General features: G+C 36.0%; 1 protein-coding gene across 1 annotated transcript in view; it reads left to right on the forward strand.

Moving 5' to 3' along the window:
* The window catches only part of UXS1 (UDP-glucuronate decarboxylase 1), a 44,031-nt gene that overhangs the window by 10,293 nt on the left and 18,432 nt on the right, over nucleotides 1-15,306 (forward strand). The window contains exons 2-5 of the mRNA XM_015817491.1: nucleotides 8,300-8,327; nucleotides 11,238-11,289; nucleotides 13,126-13,169; nucleotides 14,426-14,486. Of these exons, the coding sequence (XP_015672977.1) occupies nucleotides 8,300-8,327; nucleotides 11,238-11,289; nucleotides 13,126-13,169; nucleotides 14,426-14,486 (185 nt within the window). The remainder of the gene's footprint in view (nucleotides 1-8,299; nucleotides 8,328-11,237; nucleotides 11,290-13,125; nucleotides 13,170-14,425; nucleotides 14,487-15,306) is intronic.

Raw genomic sequence — 15,306 nt, forward strand, 5'->3', positions numbered from 1 at the left:
CAACTGAATCTATCCACCTTGCTGCTAGTCATCCTCTTCTGTTTCTTTTCATCTTTCCTAGCATTATTAATTTCTCCAGAGAACTAGGTTTCTGTGCAGGGTGTCCAAAGTAAGAAAATTTGAGTCTGGTAATTTGTATCTCAAATGAGAATTCTGGGTTGATTTGTTCAAGAATCTTTTTGTTTGTTTGTTTGTGTTTGGATATCTGTGGTATGCTTAGGAGTCTTCTTCAGCACCAAACTGTTGAAACGGATTCCCTAACATTTGGTTCTGATTTGTGTGGACTATACTATCACATGGTTAGTTTGACTCCATTTCTGAATTGATGTACAACTGAAATCCTTCCAGAGAATTAAGGGAAAACCTAGTGACATCATTAAGGTATAATTAAATATGTCCATCTATTGATGCCAGTATCTGAGATGGTTTTAGTGGTATGCCTGCCTGTTTACTTTATCCATGAAACGTAATGCAGCTTCCTGAAAACTAAGTCGTCTTCAAGATCATCTAAAGATTTTTTAAAATTACTTTTATGGCACCCCTCCACAAAATTGACCTTGGCTTTCATAGAACTTGTACTGTTTTTGATCTGGCCTATCCTAAGGTTAGGTGCACTGTGTTTTACACCATCAGGTGGATAGTAAGATATCAGATTAATTTTGATACAGTAAGCAGACTACGAACAATTGCCTTATTGTCCACTGTAGTTAATGATAAAATGTAGCTAATGGGCTTATAAGTAGACTTCTAGATAGCCTGTTAAAAGTGAGTGGGTGGTTTTGAAGTATTTTGGCTGTAATAATAAAATTGCCTTTTGTTTATGGAACCTTGAAGGATTTGTACTAAATATCAGCTTGATCAAAGTAACATTACCACTGCATTTTTTTAAACTTTGTACCCATGTATTCTATCAAACAATGCATAAACCTTTTGCCAAAACAGATATGCTGGGAGCAGAACAAATTTGTTTAAAATAGAACACTCTATTTAAAACACTATATGCAACATTCTCTCCAGATCCCATTAAATCAATTAACATATTTTGGATATTTTTATACCTTGTCTGTTACTTCTTGTGATACATTCTCTGCTTATTGACCTTCTTTTCTTCCCAAACAAGTAAATGACAACATAATGTGGTCTTAAAATAAATTGTGTGAGTTTAATCAGCTATTCTTAATCTTTGTATTTTTTTTAAACTTTCATATACAGCTTCTTATCCGGAGTAAGATCATTCTCTATTAGTGTGCATCTAAGAGATGCTTACATGAACGGGTCAAAGATTAACAAGTTGATTTCTTGAATTATGCTGGGAAATTGTTTTCATTATCAGAAGCATAGAATCACGAAAATGACAGACCAAAGCAGGAATCCATTATTTCAGATTTAGCCCATCACTGTAACTTGCAGTCCTCTGGGCTGAATTTTTTTTTAAAAAAATGATCTTCTATGAATCTATGTTTACTTAAATAGGAGTAGAAATATGCACTATAGATTCTGGTCTTGATCAGAGTTCTGAAATTTGGAAGAAAAAAAACAGGACAATATTTTATTCTCAATCCTTTTATCTTTATTTTTTCTCCCCCCCCCCCAAACTTGAAAATTAAAAGAATTAGAAAATGTTCCCTATTGTTTATTTTTAAAATTATACATAAATTGATAAGATGTAAAAGAAATTAAGTTTAGAAATGGTCATACCAAATCAAGAAATGAACAAACATGTAAAAGCCATTATCAATGCAGGCAGAGTTTTTCAGGAGTTTGTATAAAAGAAGAATGAGCATTAAAAGGAATTGCTGACTGTGACAATTTAGATCCAGAAACTGAGATCTTAATCAACATCACATTAGGCAAAATGCATATTCTGAAAATTCATTGCCCTATCTCTTTTTATCAGATTTGTTGGGAAATTAAGATTTTCTGTTTGTTAGATACAGGGAAAAACAAATGTGAATACTTTTTGTTTTATTCTTGAGTCAGTAGGTTATTCGATTTTCAGGTTTAACTTTTTATCTATCTGCCTGCTTTTTTTTAACCAAGAAAAAAAATGAAGAAATATTGCATTCCTTAGAATCCAGCCACTTGTTGCTCCTTTTGAAGCAAGAATAAAAAGTAAATTCAGTATATTCTATATATTTCCATTCCTCTTCCCTTCTTTTATTCCATTAGCTCAAGTTTTCTGGATTATTTTATTTCTTTCCTGGATCATGTAGAGAATTCTATATATTCAAGAGAATAGCTGGAAAACCTTGACTTCCGGTTTGCCACCGCGGCACCTGCGGAGCTCCGTCTTCCACGCCTGAATTCAACCCGCTGGGGGACCCTGGAAAGGGTCAAAAGTCCCCTGTAGGAGCGACAAGCAAGAAGGGGACCCCCACTTGATCACGAGAGGTTGGCAGCTCTTCCGCTTGATCCGGGGCAGCTCTCCAAACCGGCTGGGGAAAGACCGGCCATAGCAATATGGCTCGTCACTAAGCTGCTGACAGGCGAACTCAAAATTGCTATTTAAAGCAATGCAGATGAAATTGGGTGAGATCTTATCTTCTCTTTAAGACTTTAAATATCTTTTCCTGTAAAAGCTGCCCAAAGTACTTTTTCCCCTGTGAGGAGAGAGGGAAGGGAATTTCTACCCCATCCTCTAAGAATAGTGGCGACTAATTACCCAGGGGAAACAGAGCAACTCTAAGAACAATTCTAACCTAATTGGATGCATACGCTTTTGAAACTTGGGGGCTAAAAATTTTCCTATTTTTACTGGAGACGCTTGTGTTTATCTAAAAAAAAAAAAAAGAAATAAACCTTGAAAAACTATCATTAAAACTTTGGATTTAAAAAGCTTTAAATGGCAATCAGTGACATCTTGTGGCGAAGTATGGTATACAACTTGTTATTGCCTAAAAGAGACTTGGCTTGAAGCCCAGACTCTAGAAAAAATTCTCTTGACCTTGACAGATATCACCTGTGAAAAACTCAGCTGTAAAGAAGGAACTTTTGTATATGGCCTCTTTGAACTATGAATGTAAACCTTTGCTGATTTTCAGAGTTACATGTGGGGAATTGGTTTCCTATTTCTTTACATGAGAAGCATCTGTTACTACACGAGATGATGGAATACTTGGTAAACAATCTCCAGTATAAAGACTACCTATAACACATGAAATAGATGTCCCATACCCAGTTATAAAAAATGAAAAACTATTTTTAACGTTTGATTTTAAAGTCTTTAACTTAACACATTATCAAGAGATTATGGATGAAGATCAGGAAAAAATCCTTTCTATGTTGAAATCAATACACAAAACCATTCTTTCAGCTTGTGACAAGATAAGATCCAACATAAAGGAACAAGATGCCAGCTTAGATATACAAACCCAGACCTTGACTACAACCAAAGAACTAACAGTGCAGAAAATAACAGGAGAAGTGGAACAACCAAACACTAAGACAGAGGACCCAATTGACCAACAGATCCAGTCAATGGAAAAATCAGAAAAGGGAGTGACAACATTGAAAATGGAAAAGACTTTTTATATAAATCAGAAGAAATTTGAGGAAAAGGAAGAAGAACAGATTGAATGGAAGATAAACCGATCAGGACAATTGTGGGAAATTGGAGTAATAGGGAGGCAATCTAATGAATACAAATGGGCTAGTTCTTCCAAAAAAAACCTGCAACCAACTGGTCTTTTTTATTCCAAATAATACATATAATAATAGAGGAAGAACTGTTTCATGATTCAATAGTACTAACATGGAAGGTTAGTTGGCAAAGGAAGAAAGACAGAGTAAGGCTAAAGGAAACTAGGGTTTTGATTTATTAGAGGGGATTTCATATTACTGATTAGAGGGTTGAATATGATGGGAAATAGATAATTTTTAGAAAATAAAGTAACATTATAATTGAATAGATAAGATGTGTAATAAGACTAATAGACCTTTGGTTTAATATGGTGGAAAATAGATAACTTTTAGAAAACAGAACAAGATTATGTGCAAATAGATAAGATGTGTATTTAGAATATTAGATTTTGTTATGAAAATGGAAAAAGGAAGAAGTTGAGATAAGGGAAACTTTGGTTACCTAAAGCGGAAATTATAAATACCAAATGTTAATTTGAATATTGATGGGAAATTAAAGCTTGGGAAAAAGGTAATAACAGGACATTGATTGTATGTAAGGATTGAATGTAAACACAATTAAGATATGTATAAGCTAAAAATTATTGATAAATGTAATAAAGATGGTTTTACTTAGTTGATAATAATAATAACTATACTAGCCTAATAGGAGATAGTAGATATTAAGGGAAAAAGAGAGGAAATATCTGATGTTGTAACTTGAGATTTGTACTAAAGATTTATTTATGTATGTTATTGAATTACTGATTAACCCAGTCACCATGTTGCTTTTTAAATGTTTAATTGTAAAATTAGAAAACTAATAAAATATTGTTTTTAAAAAAGAGAATAGCTGAAAAACCTTGATAGTTTGACTAGGTTTGGGTGAGGATCTCAAAGTATAGATGGAGATACAATGATATTGGCATTACAGTTCCATCAGGAGTCAGCTTCTTGTTCCAGTTGAACACCTGGACAAAGCTTATTTCCAAACAAGATCAAAAATTATTTAAAAGAATCAAGCTGTAATTACTAATAAATCAAAAGACTTTGTGATTCTCTATTCTCTATCAATATTATTGTTAAATTTGCGGATGATACAACAGTGGTGGGGCTTATCTCCAAGGGAGATGAGTCTGCCTACCAGGATGTGGTGGAGTGGTTGCTCTTGTGGTGCAGAGACAATAATTTGTTTCTCAACACAATTAAGATCAAGGAGTTTATAGTAGATTACAGGAGGAATAGATTAGACATTCAGCCCCTGATCATCAAAGGAGACTGTGTGGAGCGGGTGGTCAGCTTTAGCTTTCTGGGTGTTATAGCGTTGGTTAAGAAAGCCCAGCAGAGATTATATTTCTTGAGACTTCTCAGGAAACAACAACTGAATGAAAAACTGCTGGTGACCTTCTACCGCTGCTCCATAGAGAGCATTCTAATCTATTGCATTTGTGTGTGGTTTGCTTGCTGCACAGTAGCAGATAGGAAAGCGCTCCAGAGGGTCATTACCATCGCCCAGAGGATTATTGGCTGCCCTCTCCCCCCACCCCAGATGAACTGTACAGTTCCCGCTGTCTTAGGAAACCTCAAAATATTCTTAAAGTCTCATCTCATCCCGGACATTCCTTTTTTGAACTATTACCTTCTGGATTATAAAAACAAAGACAAATAGGCTGAAAAATAGTTTTTTATCCCAGAGCTGTAACCATATTAAATACCACAGTATAGTGCCACATTGAAGTGTAATATTAGGGGCAGCGCAATGGTGAATAGAATGTGAAGGATGTGTGTATATAATGTATGTTCTTATTTGTGGTTTTTGCGCGTGTAGTGTGCACTGTGAATTTCATTGTGAGTTACACAATGACAATAAAGATATTCTATTCTATTCTATTCTATTCTATTCTATTCTATTCTATTCTATTCTATAGATGGCAACAACCTCTAGTGCAAAATTTCATATGCATATACAGTATTCCTTATACCATGCTATAAGTATGACAAATAAATTAGCATGCTATACATTTTGAGTAAAACCTTATATCATTTTTGCCAATTGAAATGTTTTCTTTTCAGGTTGAAAAAGAAGTGTTTCCCCTGCCTCCTCCTCTCCTCTCCTCTCCCCTCCTCTCCTAAGAATGGATAGTTTCTTCCCTTAAATCTGCTAGAAATAGCTGATGGATCTCCAAGAATAAAGTGGGATAAAGTGATGCAGGGTCCTGTTTCAAAAGCATACTGAATGCTTTTGAATTTGTTTTCTCAGTGGCATTAAAAATCTATGTGGCAGGAACTTCTTAGCTGTCAGAAATTCTAAATAGAGAATACTATCAACAATGTACCTGTTTCAGAAGATATGCTTGGTCCTGGGGGATCTTTATTCATTTGGTTGCATTGTTCTGAATAGTAAGTAATCTATTTAAACTGGGTCTTATGTATATGGTAAACAGTTCAAAACAGTGAATTTGCGTTATATTTATAGATATCCTAAAGCAGCATATGAGCATTGAATTGTCTTTGCATAAACATTTACGTGAGGAAAAGTGAGAGGGAGATGTTTAATGTATTAAAGGCACACTTCATAGTATTGTGGATTGTAGATGTGATACATTACAACATCAGTCAGGAAATTACAGAAGTTGAAGCCTGTTATATCTGCAGGCCATTGAATTGGAGAAGGCTGCTTTAAACTGTTTATAGCTTTCCAAGTAATTTAGGATGCTTTTAATTTTTTAAAAAAACTGTAATCTTCTGAAAGCTGCTTTTGGCTCTTTTCTACTTTTTTAAACTAAAGCAGTAATGCTTTTAAATTGTAGCCCTCATCATTTCCAGAATCATATTCATAATTTCTTCAAGTTGTAGGGGACCTCACCTTGAAATAATGGCTATTTTATTATTTACTAGATACTAAAGGGCCACTAATTGTCATGCACATCTATTGTCTAAAGCCATGGTGGTGAACCTATGGCACGTGTGCCACAGGCGGCACGCAGAGCCATCCCTATGGGCACACGTGCCATTGCCATGGAGGGACAGGCTCCTCCCGTCCCCCTCTCCATACCTGCGGAGTCTGGGAACAGCTGCGAGAGTTGGGTGGGGTGAGGAAACCTATAAAAGGAGCAGTTTTGGCAAGAGAGTGAGTGAGCGGCCTTTGGAAGGGTGGGCTTCAAATCATTTAACAACCGGTTCTCTGCTTCGCCTTCCCTCCGTCTTGGTCGGGCTTGGCTGCTCAGGGGGTCGGTTGGGGTGGGGGCAGGAGGGTCATCAGGTCCCGGCTGGGGGAAGGCGAGGGGGTCTGGCTAGGGGGGGCGGGAGGGCCAGGATGCCTCCAGGAGGAAAGCCACCGCCGGCCGGCCAAGTCTCTCATCCACACTGCGGTCACATAGGATTGCATAGAAGGGGCACCGGGCAGGAGGCTGGGGGGGGGCCGGCAGGGGGGAATCAGAGCCACTATTTTCCTTCTGCAGTGCAGCCCCATCGGCATGGGCGAGCGAGCGCATGGGGGCCGACGGTGTCCGTCAGCAGCCACAGCATGCTGGCTCTCCTGTCTCACCTTGCCTTGTCCCATGGCAATTGGCACACCCACCCTGCCTCGCCTCACCTCACCCCGCAGGACGAGCCTCCGGCCCACCCGCCATAGACCTCCTAGATCTCCCCCAACCCTGCCCGGCCCCTCAGGCATCCCTCTCCACGAGCATCATTGAGGTGGCCATGCCCACCCAGTTGACCGTAACCACCGTAGCCATGCCCACCCAGTTGGCCACGCCCACACGGCACACGGTGATAAATAAATGGGTTTCGGATTGCAGTTTGGGCATTCCGTCTCTAAAAGGTTCGCCATCACTGGTCTAAAGCTATTTAATTTGCCATTTTATTGAGGCTTGATGAAAGCAGCCATATGTATTTATCTGGAGATAAATCAGTGGACCTTAACTTGTCAATAAACATATATGTTGGGATGAAACATTAGCTAGAAAGTTCTAGATCAAAGCTTTCCTCCTTTGCCATGAGATGTGATGAAATGTAGTCTGGATTCACAATGTGGAGTGCATTCCAGAAAAATAAGAGGCTACTCCATTCAGATAGTTTGTATGAGAGAAAGAGAATGAAGACAGTCTCTCTCTAGTAATTCTCAGAGTATATGCTTGATGTAGATAGTAAAATGTTTCAGTTTGGCAAGGTTCTATCTGTAAGAACAATAAGGAAATCTGCTTGGAAGAATCACTATATGTCTTTCTTGATTTGGGGGCCTGAAGTAAGCTATAGCATCCAGTACACATTCAGAGCAAATATTACATTTGGAAAACTAGCACAATGACTGGCAAGAGTGACACATGCAGTCAAAATTAAGGGCTACTTGTTATAATATTTTGCTATATAACACTTCTGTGTTGAAAACAGCATGCTAACCTATCAATACATAATTGTGCCTTTGATTCTCAAGTAAATATTCGTAGTTGAGAGACATATGCCCTTATCTGTTCTCCCCTTCCAGGGTCAAAGTGAATTAAAATATAAATAGTAAATCGCTTTTCAGAAAACCATTCCATTCCTGAAATAATAAATTGCATTACAAACACATGTTACACAGACAAAGTTATTAGCGTCTTAAAACAAATGTATTACAAAATGATGCCAATTATTGTTAAGCAATATTAATTAATGTTACTGTTTTCTTTTTTTACAGCTGTATGGGGAAATGTGCTCAACATGAGGTAATATTATATACTTCTCTTGTACATATGTATAGTTATAATAATTTTTCTTTCAAACTAAAAGGAAATATCTCTTTGTTGCTTATTGCTAGAAAGGAAGGTAGGGAAATGGTAGCTAGTGTGATTCATTTCTATGATGGGAGAGGTCACCTTTGATCACACATTTGTGGATGAATTGAATACATGCATCATTTTACCCCTTTAAAGGGGCTGAACATTTCCATCAAGCACAGGATGTGGTGTTTCACATTTAAAGCAGGGAAAATGTTCCATCTAGAATTCCACATTTGAAACAGAGAAAATATTCCATCCATAATGATTCTGCTGGTCACACACCACATTTGCTTAATCTGAGAGAAGTTGTTCTTTCAGAAAAAATACAGTGAAGAATAAAAATGGAACAGGGAAACTTACATTAATTGGTTCCAACAAAATTAATATTCCAGCTTTTTCATTCCTCATTCTTTTCCAATTTTCCAGATATTAATTCCTCATATTTTTACAAACCTTCTTATCTCTTACGTTGCCCAAAACCATTATTGTATTCTCCCTTCTGCTGAAAAGGTGGCTAGGAAGAAAATAGAAATGGTATACCATAATACACATTCTTTTTCCATAATAGTAAAGTTGTAACATTTCAAGAAATTTTGATTCTATAGTTAATGTTGGGAATTTGCTGTTTGCTGTTATGAGACTAGAATATTTTAAGCATATTTTGTAAATGATAATATGTTAAAGCAGTAAATATATATATTGTATGAATTACCCTTACTGTTCACTTATTTATTTTTTGTTCTTAAAAAACATGTAGCACTTCTGATTGTAAGATAGAAACAAACTATTGTATATATGAGCACATTCATTAAGCAACTCTGCAAATCTTTAAAACAGCTGATCTTTTTCAGGGTTTTATAGCTGCTCCTACAATGCATTCTGAGGGAGGGAAAAAAGCATTTGCTTTGGAATTTAAAGCATGGCACAACCCTGTGGGAGATAATACAACTCTACTATTAAGCATAGAATAGAAATTTATTTTAGGGAACAGCTCCTAGTTTGTGGATTTCTATAGCTTCTTTGACATCTAGAGCAACACGGTCCCCTTCCATATCCTTTCCATATAGCTTGTACAGTATTCTAGCACTATCCTACTGGTTAGCTCCATTCCAAAATATTTCTTTAGTACTTGTTGTATCTATCTTCTTGTACCCTGTTGATAGGATTTTGCCTACAAATGTTCAAATTACGCCATTTAACTGACTCAACCCTCACTGTGAGATACATTTCAGAGAAAATATGTTGTAAGAAAATATTTTAAGCATTCCAACAAAACCTATAAGAAAAGACCATTAAAGGGAAAGAATAAATCAATTCATCTTGTTTTCTTCCAGACCATAATGTTTCTCAGTGTAGATATTCTGGAATTCTCCCTAAGTACATTGGAAAAAGTAGGTTCAGATGAAAAGTAGTGACAAACCAAAAGCACTTAGTGAACGTGTGACATTGTGTACTGTATATCTGAAGTCTAGTCTACTTCAAACCCTGGAATTAGACTTTTCATGTGGCAGGGTCCATTTCATGAGCTATGTCTCAATTACCCTCAAATGTGGGGTCTTGTGGGGGAGGTAAATAAAAATTTAAATTAAATTAAATTAAAAATAAATAAAAATGACTCATATGAACAAGATTAATCATTTTTTAAATTTCTATACTTTCCATTTTTAAACCGTATAGCTATTTCATAGACAGTCTTCTACACCAATGTATACCTCTGACTTTTTTGCCTGCAGACAAAATGTGTAACTGACTCTTAATAAATTAATAAATACCACTCACGCTATCGCTCCTTAATTAAACTTTGTTCTTCCTCTAGTTATTTCAGGGAATGATAAATATCCTTAATTTATCCTCACAACTGTCCTATGAAAATGTCTAGATTATGAAAGAACCCTTCTCTCTTTCCTCACTTGAGGTTCATGCTGCCTGAACCATGGTCTCCCCTTTTGGTGCAATGATTTATCTGCTAATCCCATTAGCTCTCAGACTGAGCTAATGACTGAAAATGTAAAGAAAGAAGTATTATCCTACTCCTGAAACTGTCAATCTCTCTGAATCTTCCATGCTCTTTTAACATCACAGTATTAAGTAGACTATGTTTTATTCTTTCTGCTTTCTGTAAATTACCTTGAGCACCTATTCATACAGACCAGTGGTGGGATTCAGCCAGTTCGCACCACTTCAGCAGAACCGGTAGCTAATTTTTTGTTGCCCAGGCCCAGAATGGACTTCCAGAAGCAGCATCCACACAGAGAACTGGTTGTTCACGTATTTGAATCCCACCACTGATGCAGATTCTATTCTCACTAAAGCACAGTTGACTTTGTTATATTCACAGGATCTTACTTGCAACCTGGCTATATAAAACAAACAAAAATAGATACTCCTAACATTCCTAGGTGATGCCTGTTGCCCCTTCATATTTAAATAAATAAAATTGCAAAGCTTCAAACATTAACATGTTCCCTGGTTTTTTATTTACCTGACATTTCAAGCTTTTAAAACTTTTTATACTCAACACATTATGTAAAATTGAGCAGAAAATCCAGTAAGTTATCAGCATTCATGTATAATGTTAAAATCTTACTTTAGCACTTCTGATTCATCTATTTATTCTCTTCCCACCCATCCACCTGGAAGGAGAAAATTAGAAATTATGGTGGCATTTTATTTATGTCTGAACACAGACAAACTGTGGTCATTGTTAATAGTTGGTATGGTGACAAATGGCTTCTTTTCCAAAGAACATTAGAATAAAAAACATTAACATAAATTCATGAATTTATAATGTTTTATAGCATGACTGTGGCTTGGCATGTTTAAAATGTTGCTTTCTTTCTTTGGTCTCCTATCCAGCAGGTTTATCCAGGATAATGGAGATCAAAAAGTAGAAAATAAAATTGAAGAGGTTAGTAGACTATGTTCTCTCTTTTTTTCTTCCCCTGCTCCCTTTTAATATTTTGCTTTGCGTTAATAAATGAATTTTCCACTTTATTCTCTTAATACTTCCTCTTGAATTGAAGAAATTTCTTTTCATTTTGCTTACAAAAGAAAGAAAAGTTCAAGATGACTACAACGGTTCAAAGTGACACACATAAAAACCAGGTGGAGTTATATTTGAAGCCATCTTGATTTTTTAAAAAACTGCATCCTTCCACTTGAAAACTTACAGAAATTCCCAGCTCCACCCCTGTAGCCTGCTTTGTCAAGCTTCTCATGTTGGTTGGGGTTGAAGGAGAATAGTTTGTGTTTGTTCTAATAATAATGTCCTCATATGGCTACTAACATGTACATCAATTCTTAAAAATGTAATGCATACTTATATGCCACATAAATAATCATATCCTGATCTTCAGACAAATTTTCTGTGCAATCTGCATCAGAATAGGTCGTTTTGATTTTATATTAATAGTTTATCCTGGTATTTTTAATTTTAAAGAGTCTTTGCTGTTGCTAAAATGCAAGTGGATTAGATCAGGAGTGTTAAACTGCCGTCCCACGAGCCGGATGCATCATAGCAAAACCACGCCCACCCCATTGCCACAATGGCAAAAAAGTCACGATACGTCACGACACGTCACATGACCTTGTGAATTGGACTCCCCTGGATTAGATCATGACTGTGAATAACTGATTAAATCAGTGAGGTTAATCTTCATCATCAATAACTTAAGTCTCAATTATTTCATTTGACCTGTTCAAAATATAGCTACAGTAAGTTCAAAGCCATCCCAATATTTTCAAAGGTTTGCTTGTGTGTGTGTAAAACATAATAACAACACATGGATGTGAATTATCGAACATATATGAATATTACAAGTACGGTAGGTAATTACTGTTTATAATATAAAATATCATTAGTACAACTGGCAAAACCCATTCTGAATGTGTGATTGAAACATAAATGAATGAATTCTAGCCATTTTCTCTAGAATTATATTGATTGTCACTGAATATAATTCAGAATATACATAGTATAATAATTAAAATGGGCTCCTTGGACACTCCCAGTGAATTCCAGGGTTCTCTTAACATGGTTGAAGGGCTCTTTGGAGGACATTTGGGCTATAAAGGGGGGGGGGAACCACCAAGGGAGAGTCCACTTAAGATAATGTTGACTATATCTGGAATGTATTGAGGGATTTGGGTTTTTTAAAACAAGGTTTGTTAGAATTTAACATTCCAACTATGAAAGTAGCAAAAAAAATGTGGCAGAAGGGAGTGTCCACAGAAGAAAAAGGTGACCATGAAGGACAGGAATGAAGGCAGGTGCCATAAGGGTTGCAGTTTGCCATGATGACTGGGAGAGTATTTAAGGAAAGCAGACAGGCTAACCAATTGTCAGTTTATTTTTGTTTACTTATTTATTAACTTTATATGCCATCAAGCTCTCTAATCAAAGCAACTCTGGGACACTATTAATCACTTGCATCTTTGTGCAATAACTTGATTAGTTCCAGATGAAGCTCAGGAAAGTAGCAATTGAATGTTTTCTATGCTGATCTATGACCATTATAAAGATTTGATTTGATGCTTTGGGGGTTTGGACTATGTCCTTTATTGCCACTACCACTTCTGCCCTTTACAATTTGAGAGATTATTATTAAGAGATTGGCAACACTCTGTCCATGATATCCCTGAAATATTTAAAATGGCTTATAATGCCTCTATTCTCTACAAATTGTCATTTTAAATGGAAAAGATATTTATACAAAATTAAAAATAACTTTTAATTTTCTTTTAGGTTATTGCACCTCTAAGGGAAAAGATCCGAGAATTAGAGAAAAGGTATGCCAATTTGTGCTTTCAGTAGATCATCTTTTGTTTTATTTTAAGTTAAGGCAAGGAGCTTATGTCAGAATATTTGATCAGAGTGCCATCTTGCTGTACTGAAAGAAAGTCTGTTTGCAATAAATGCTACTGTCTCTAATGGTAGTATTAAGTATAGATAGTCCTCAGTTAACGGCTGCCTCATTCAGCAACCATTCTAACTTAGTGCTGAAAAAGTAGATAAATAACCAATATTTAAACTTACAGCAGTTGCAGCATCACAATTCAGGCGCTTGGCAAACAGCATGCATTTACAGCCATCATAGTGTCCCATAGTCCTGTGATTGCAATTTTTGTACTTCGCAGTTGGCTTGCAATAAACAAAGTCAATGGGAAAGATGGCAGGAAGTTGCAAGTCACAATCACATGACCTCACACAACAATGGTGGTGATTCACTTAACCGCAGCAAAACTGATATAAGTAGGGCACAGTTATGTGACTTTCTGTGGTGTTCTAGATAGGAATATATCTCAAACGAATCACATAATCCTGTAGAACTGTATTCTGAAGTTCTGCTGTGTTCAGTGAGATTTACTCCTCAGGTAAGTGTAAATAGATTTGCAGCCTAAAATACACAGTTCTCTTGTGAAGGACAAGAATTTAAAGTTAAATATGACAGCATAACAATGCTAAAAGGAGGAAGGTAGAACTAAATTGATTCTTCCTTTAATTCTCTTCTGCAAATGTCAGCACATCATGTTTTATAAATATATTAATATTTGGAGTTCATTTTGAAAGTAAATGCAAGAATTTTGCATACAGTAAATTTCAGCAATAAACATTGATTGACCATATCTGGCATCTTGCCTCAAATCTCTTAAAACAAAATAAGTAAACACTAGCAGGGTGTGGAAAGAGAACCACTGACTCTGTCAAACAACGAAGGAAGTATTAACTTTTTCTCTGTCTCTTGTGAAATTCCACAGTTATTTAGAGGCAGATTTCTTTTGTTGTGCCAAGTATTTGTAACAGTCTTCCTGTACATATTTTCACTGATATTTTGAACCATTAAACAATTTTTGGGACGATTAACTATAATTCCTCCTATTAAATACTTCATTAACAATTCTGAAATAAAAGATTTCATAATCCAGATTTTTTAAAAAAAATCCATGAAGGGTGGGAATCAAGGAGTTGAGAAAATGAACCTAACAATGCTTACAACCTTTACTGATGTGTTGTTTCAATGTTTCTATTTTGAAATGCTTCATAGTTTTACTCAAAAGTACCCACCAGTGAAGTTCTTATCTGAAAAGGACCGTAAAAGAATTTTGGTAAGTTCAACATTTGTTTGAGGCTAATTCTCAGTTTTTGCATAAAATTAATGAAAACAAAGCTGGAAGGGGGTCCAAACCGAAAAGGAAATATCTTACTTTGTGAAAAATTGTACAGGGATCCAAGTCAATCTTTTGTTGGGACTATGCAGGCTTTCATGTCTAAGACAGTTTGGTGGTGGAATCAGCAACTGTTTATTTCTATTTGGTTTCTTGGTTGAGCATCCCACAGGCTGCCCCACTGAGCCCCAGCGCTGTTTCCAATCAAATGCAAGTTAACTAACTGCTTCCACGATTTCTAGGGTCCAGAGAAGAAAAAATGTATGGAAATTAAGCTCTGATTAATATTGTCAAAAACGGGAATTGATTGAGCAATGCTTCGGTTCATATTCCAGGCAGTTAAGAACCCCTTAGAAGCTACTCTTTGTAATCTTAAAAGAGAAAGTGATCATAAATAAAAATCTCATAAAGGATTAATCATATGACATGTGCATTTCTGTATTAAAATGCAAAAACAAAGGTAACAGGCTTGAACTTGGTATATACTTTTAATTTCATTGAGTCTCTCAATGAATAATGCAGTGTGATTATATCCATTGGAGCAATGTCTCGTGTGATGCATCTAATGAGATCCTTCTATATTCTGGAACAGTAGCTTTTCAAATTACTGGTGAACCATATAAGTGAGCAACTTCACATGCATTCCAGCATATTTTTAATGTGGCCACTAACACAATTGTTTAAAAAAAACAGACAATATTATTTATGTTACCTAAAAAGTAAACTATACAGAAGTAATAGGTGATTACCATCAATGATG

The sequence above is a fragment of the Protobothrops mucrosquamatus genome, unplaced genomic scaffold, assembly GCF_001527695.2.
Source record: "Protobothrops mucrosquamatus isolate PMUCROS unplaced genomic scaffold, P.Mucros_1.0 scaffold595, whole genome shotgun sequence".
Taxonomy (NCBI): Eukaryota; Metazoa; Chordata; class Lepidosauria; order Squamata; family Viperidae; genus Protobothrops; species Protobothrops mucrosquamatus.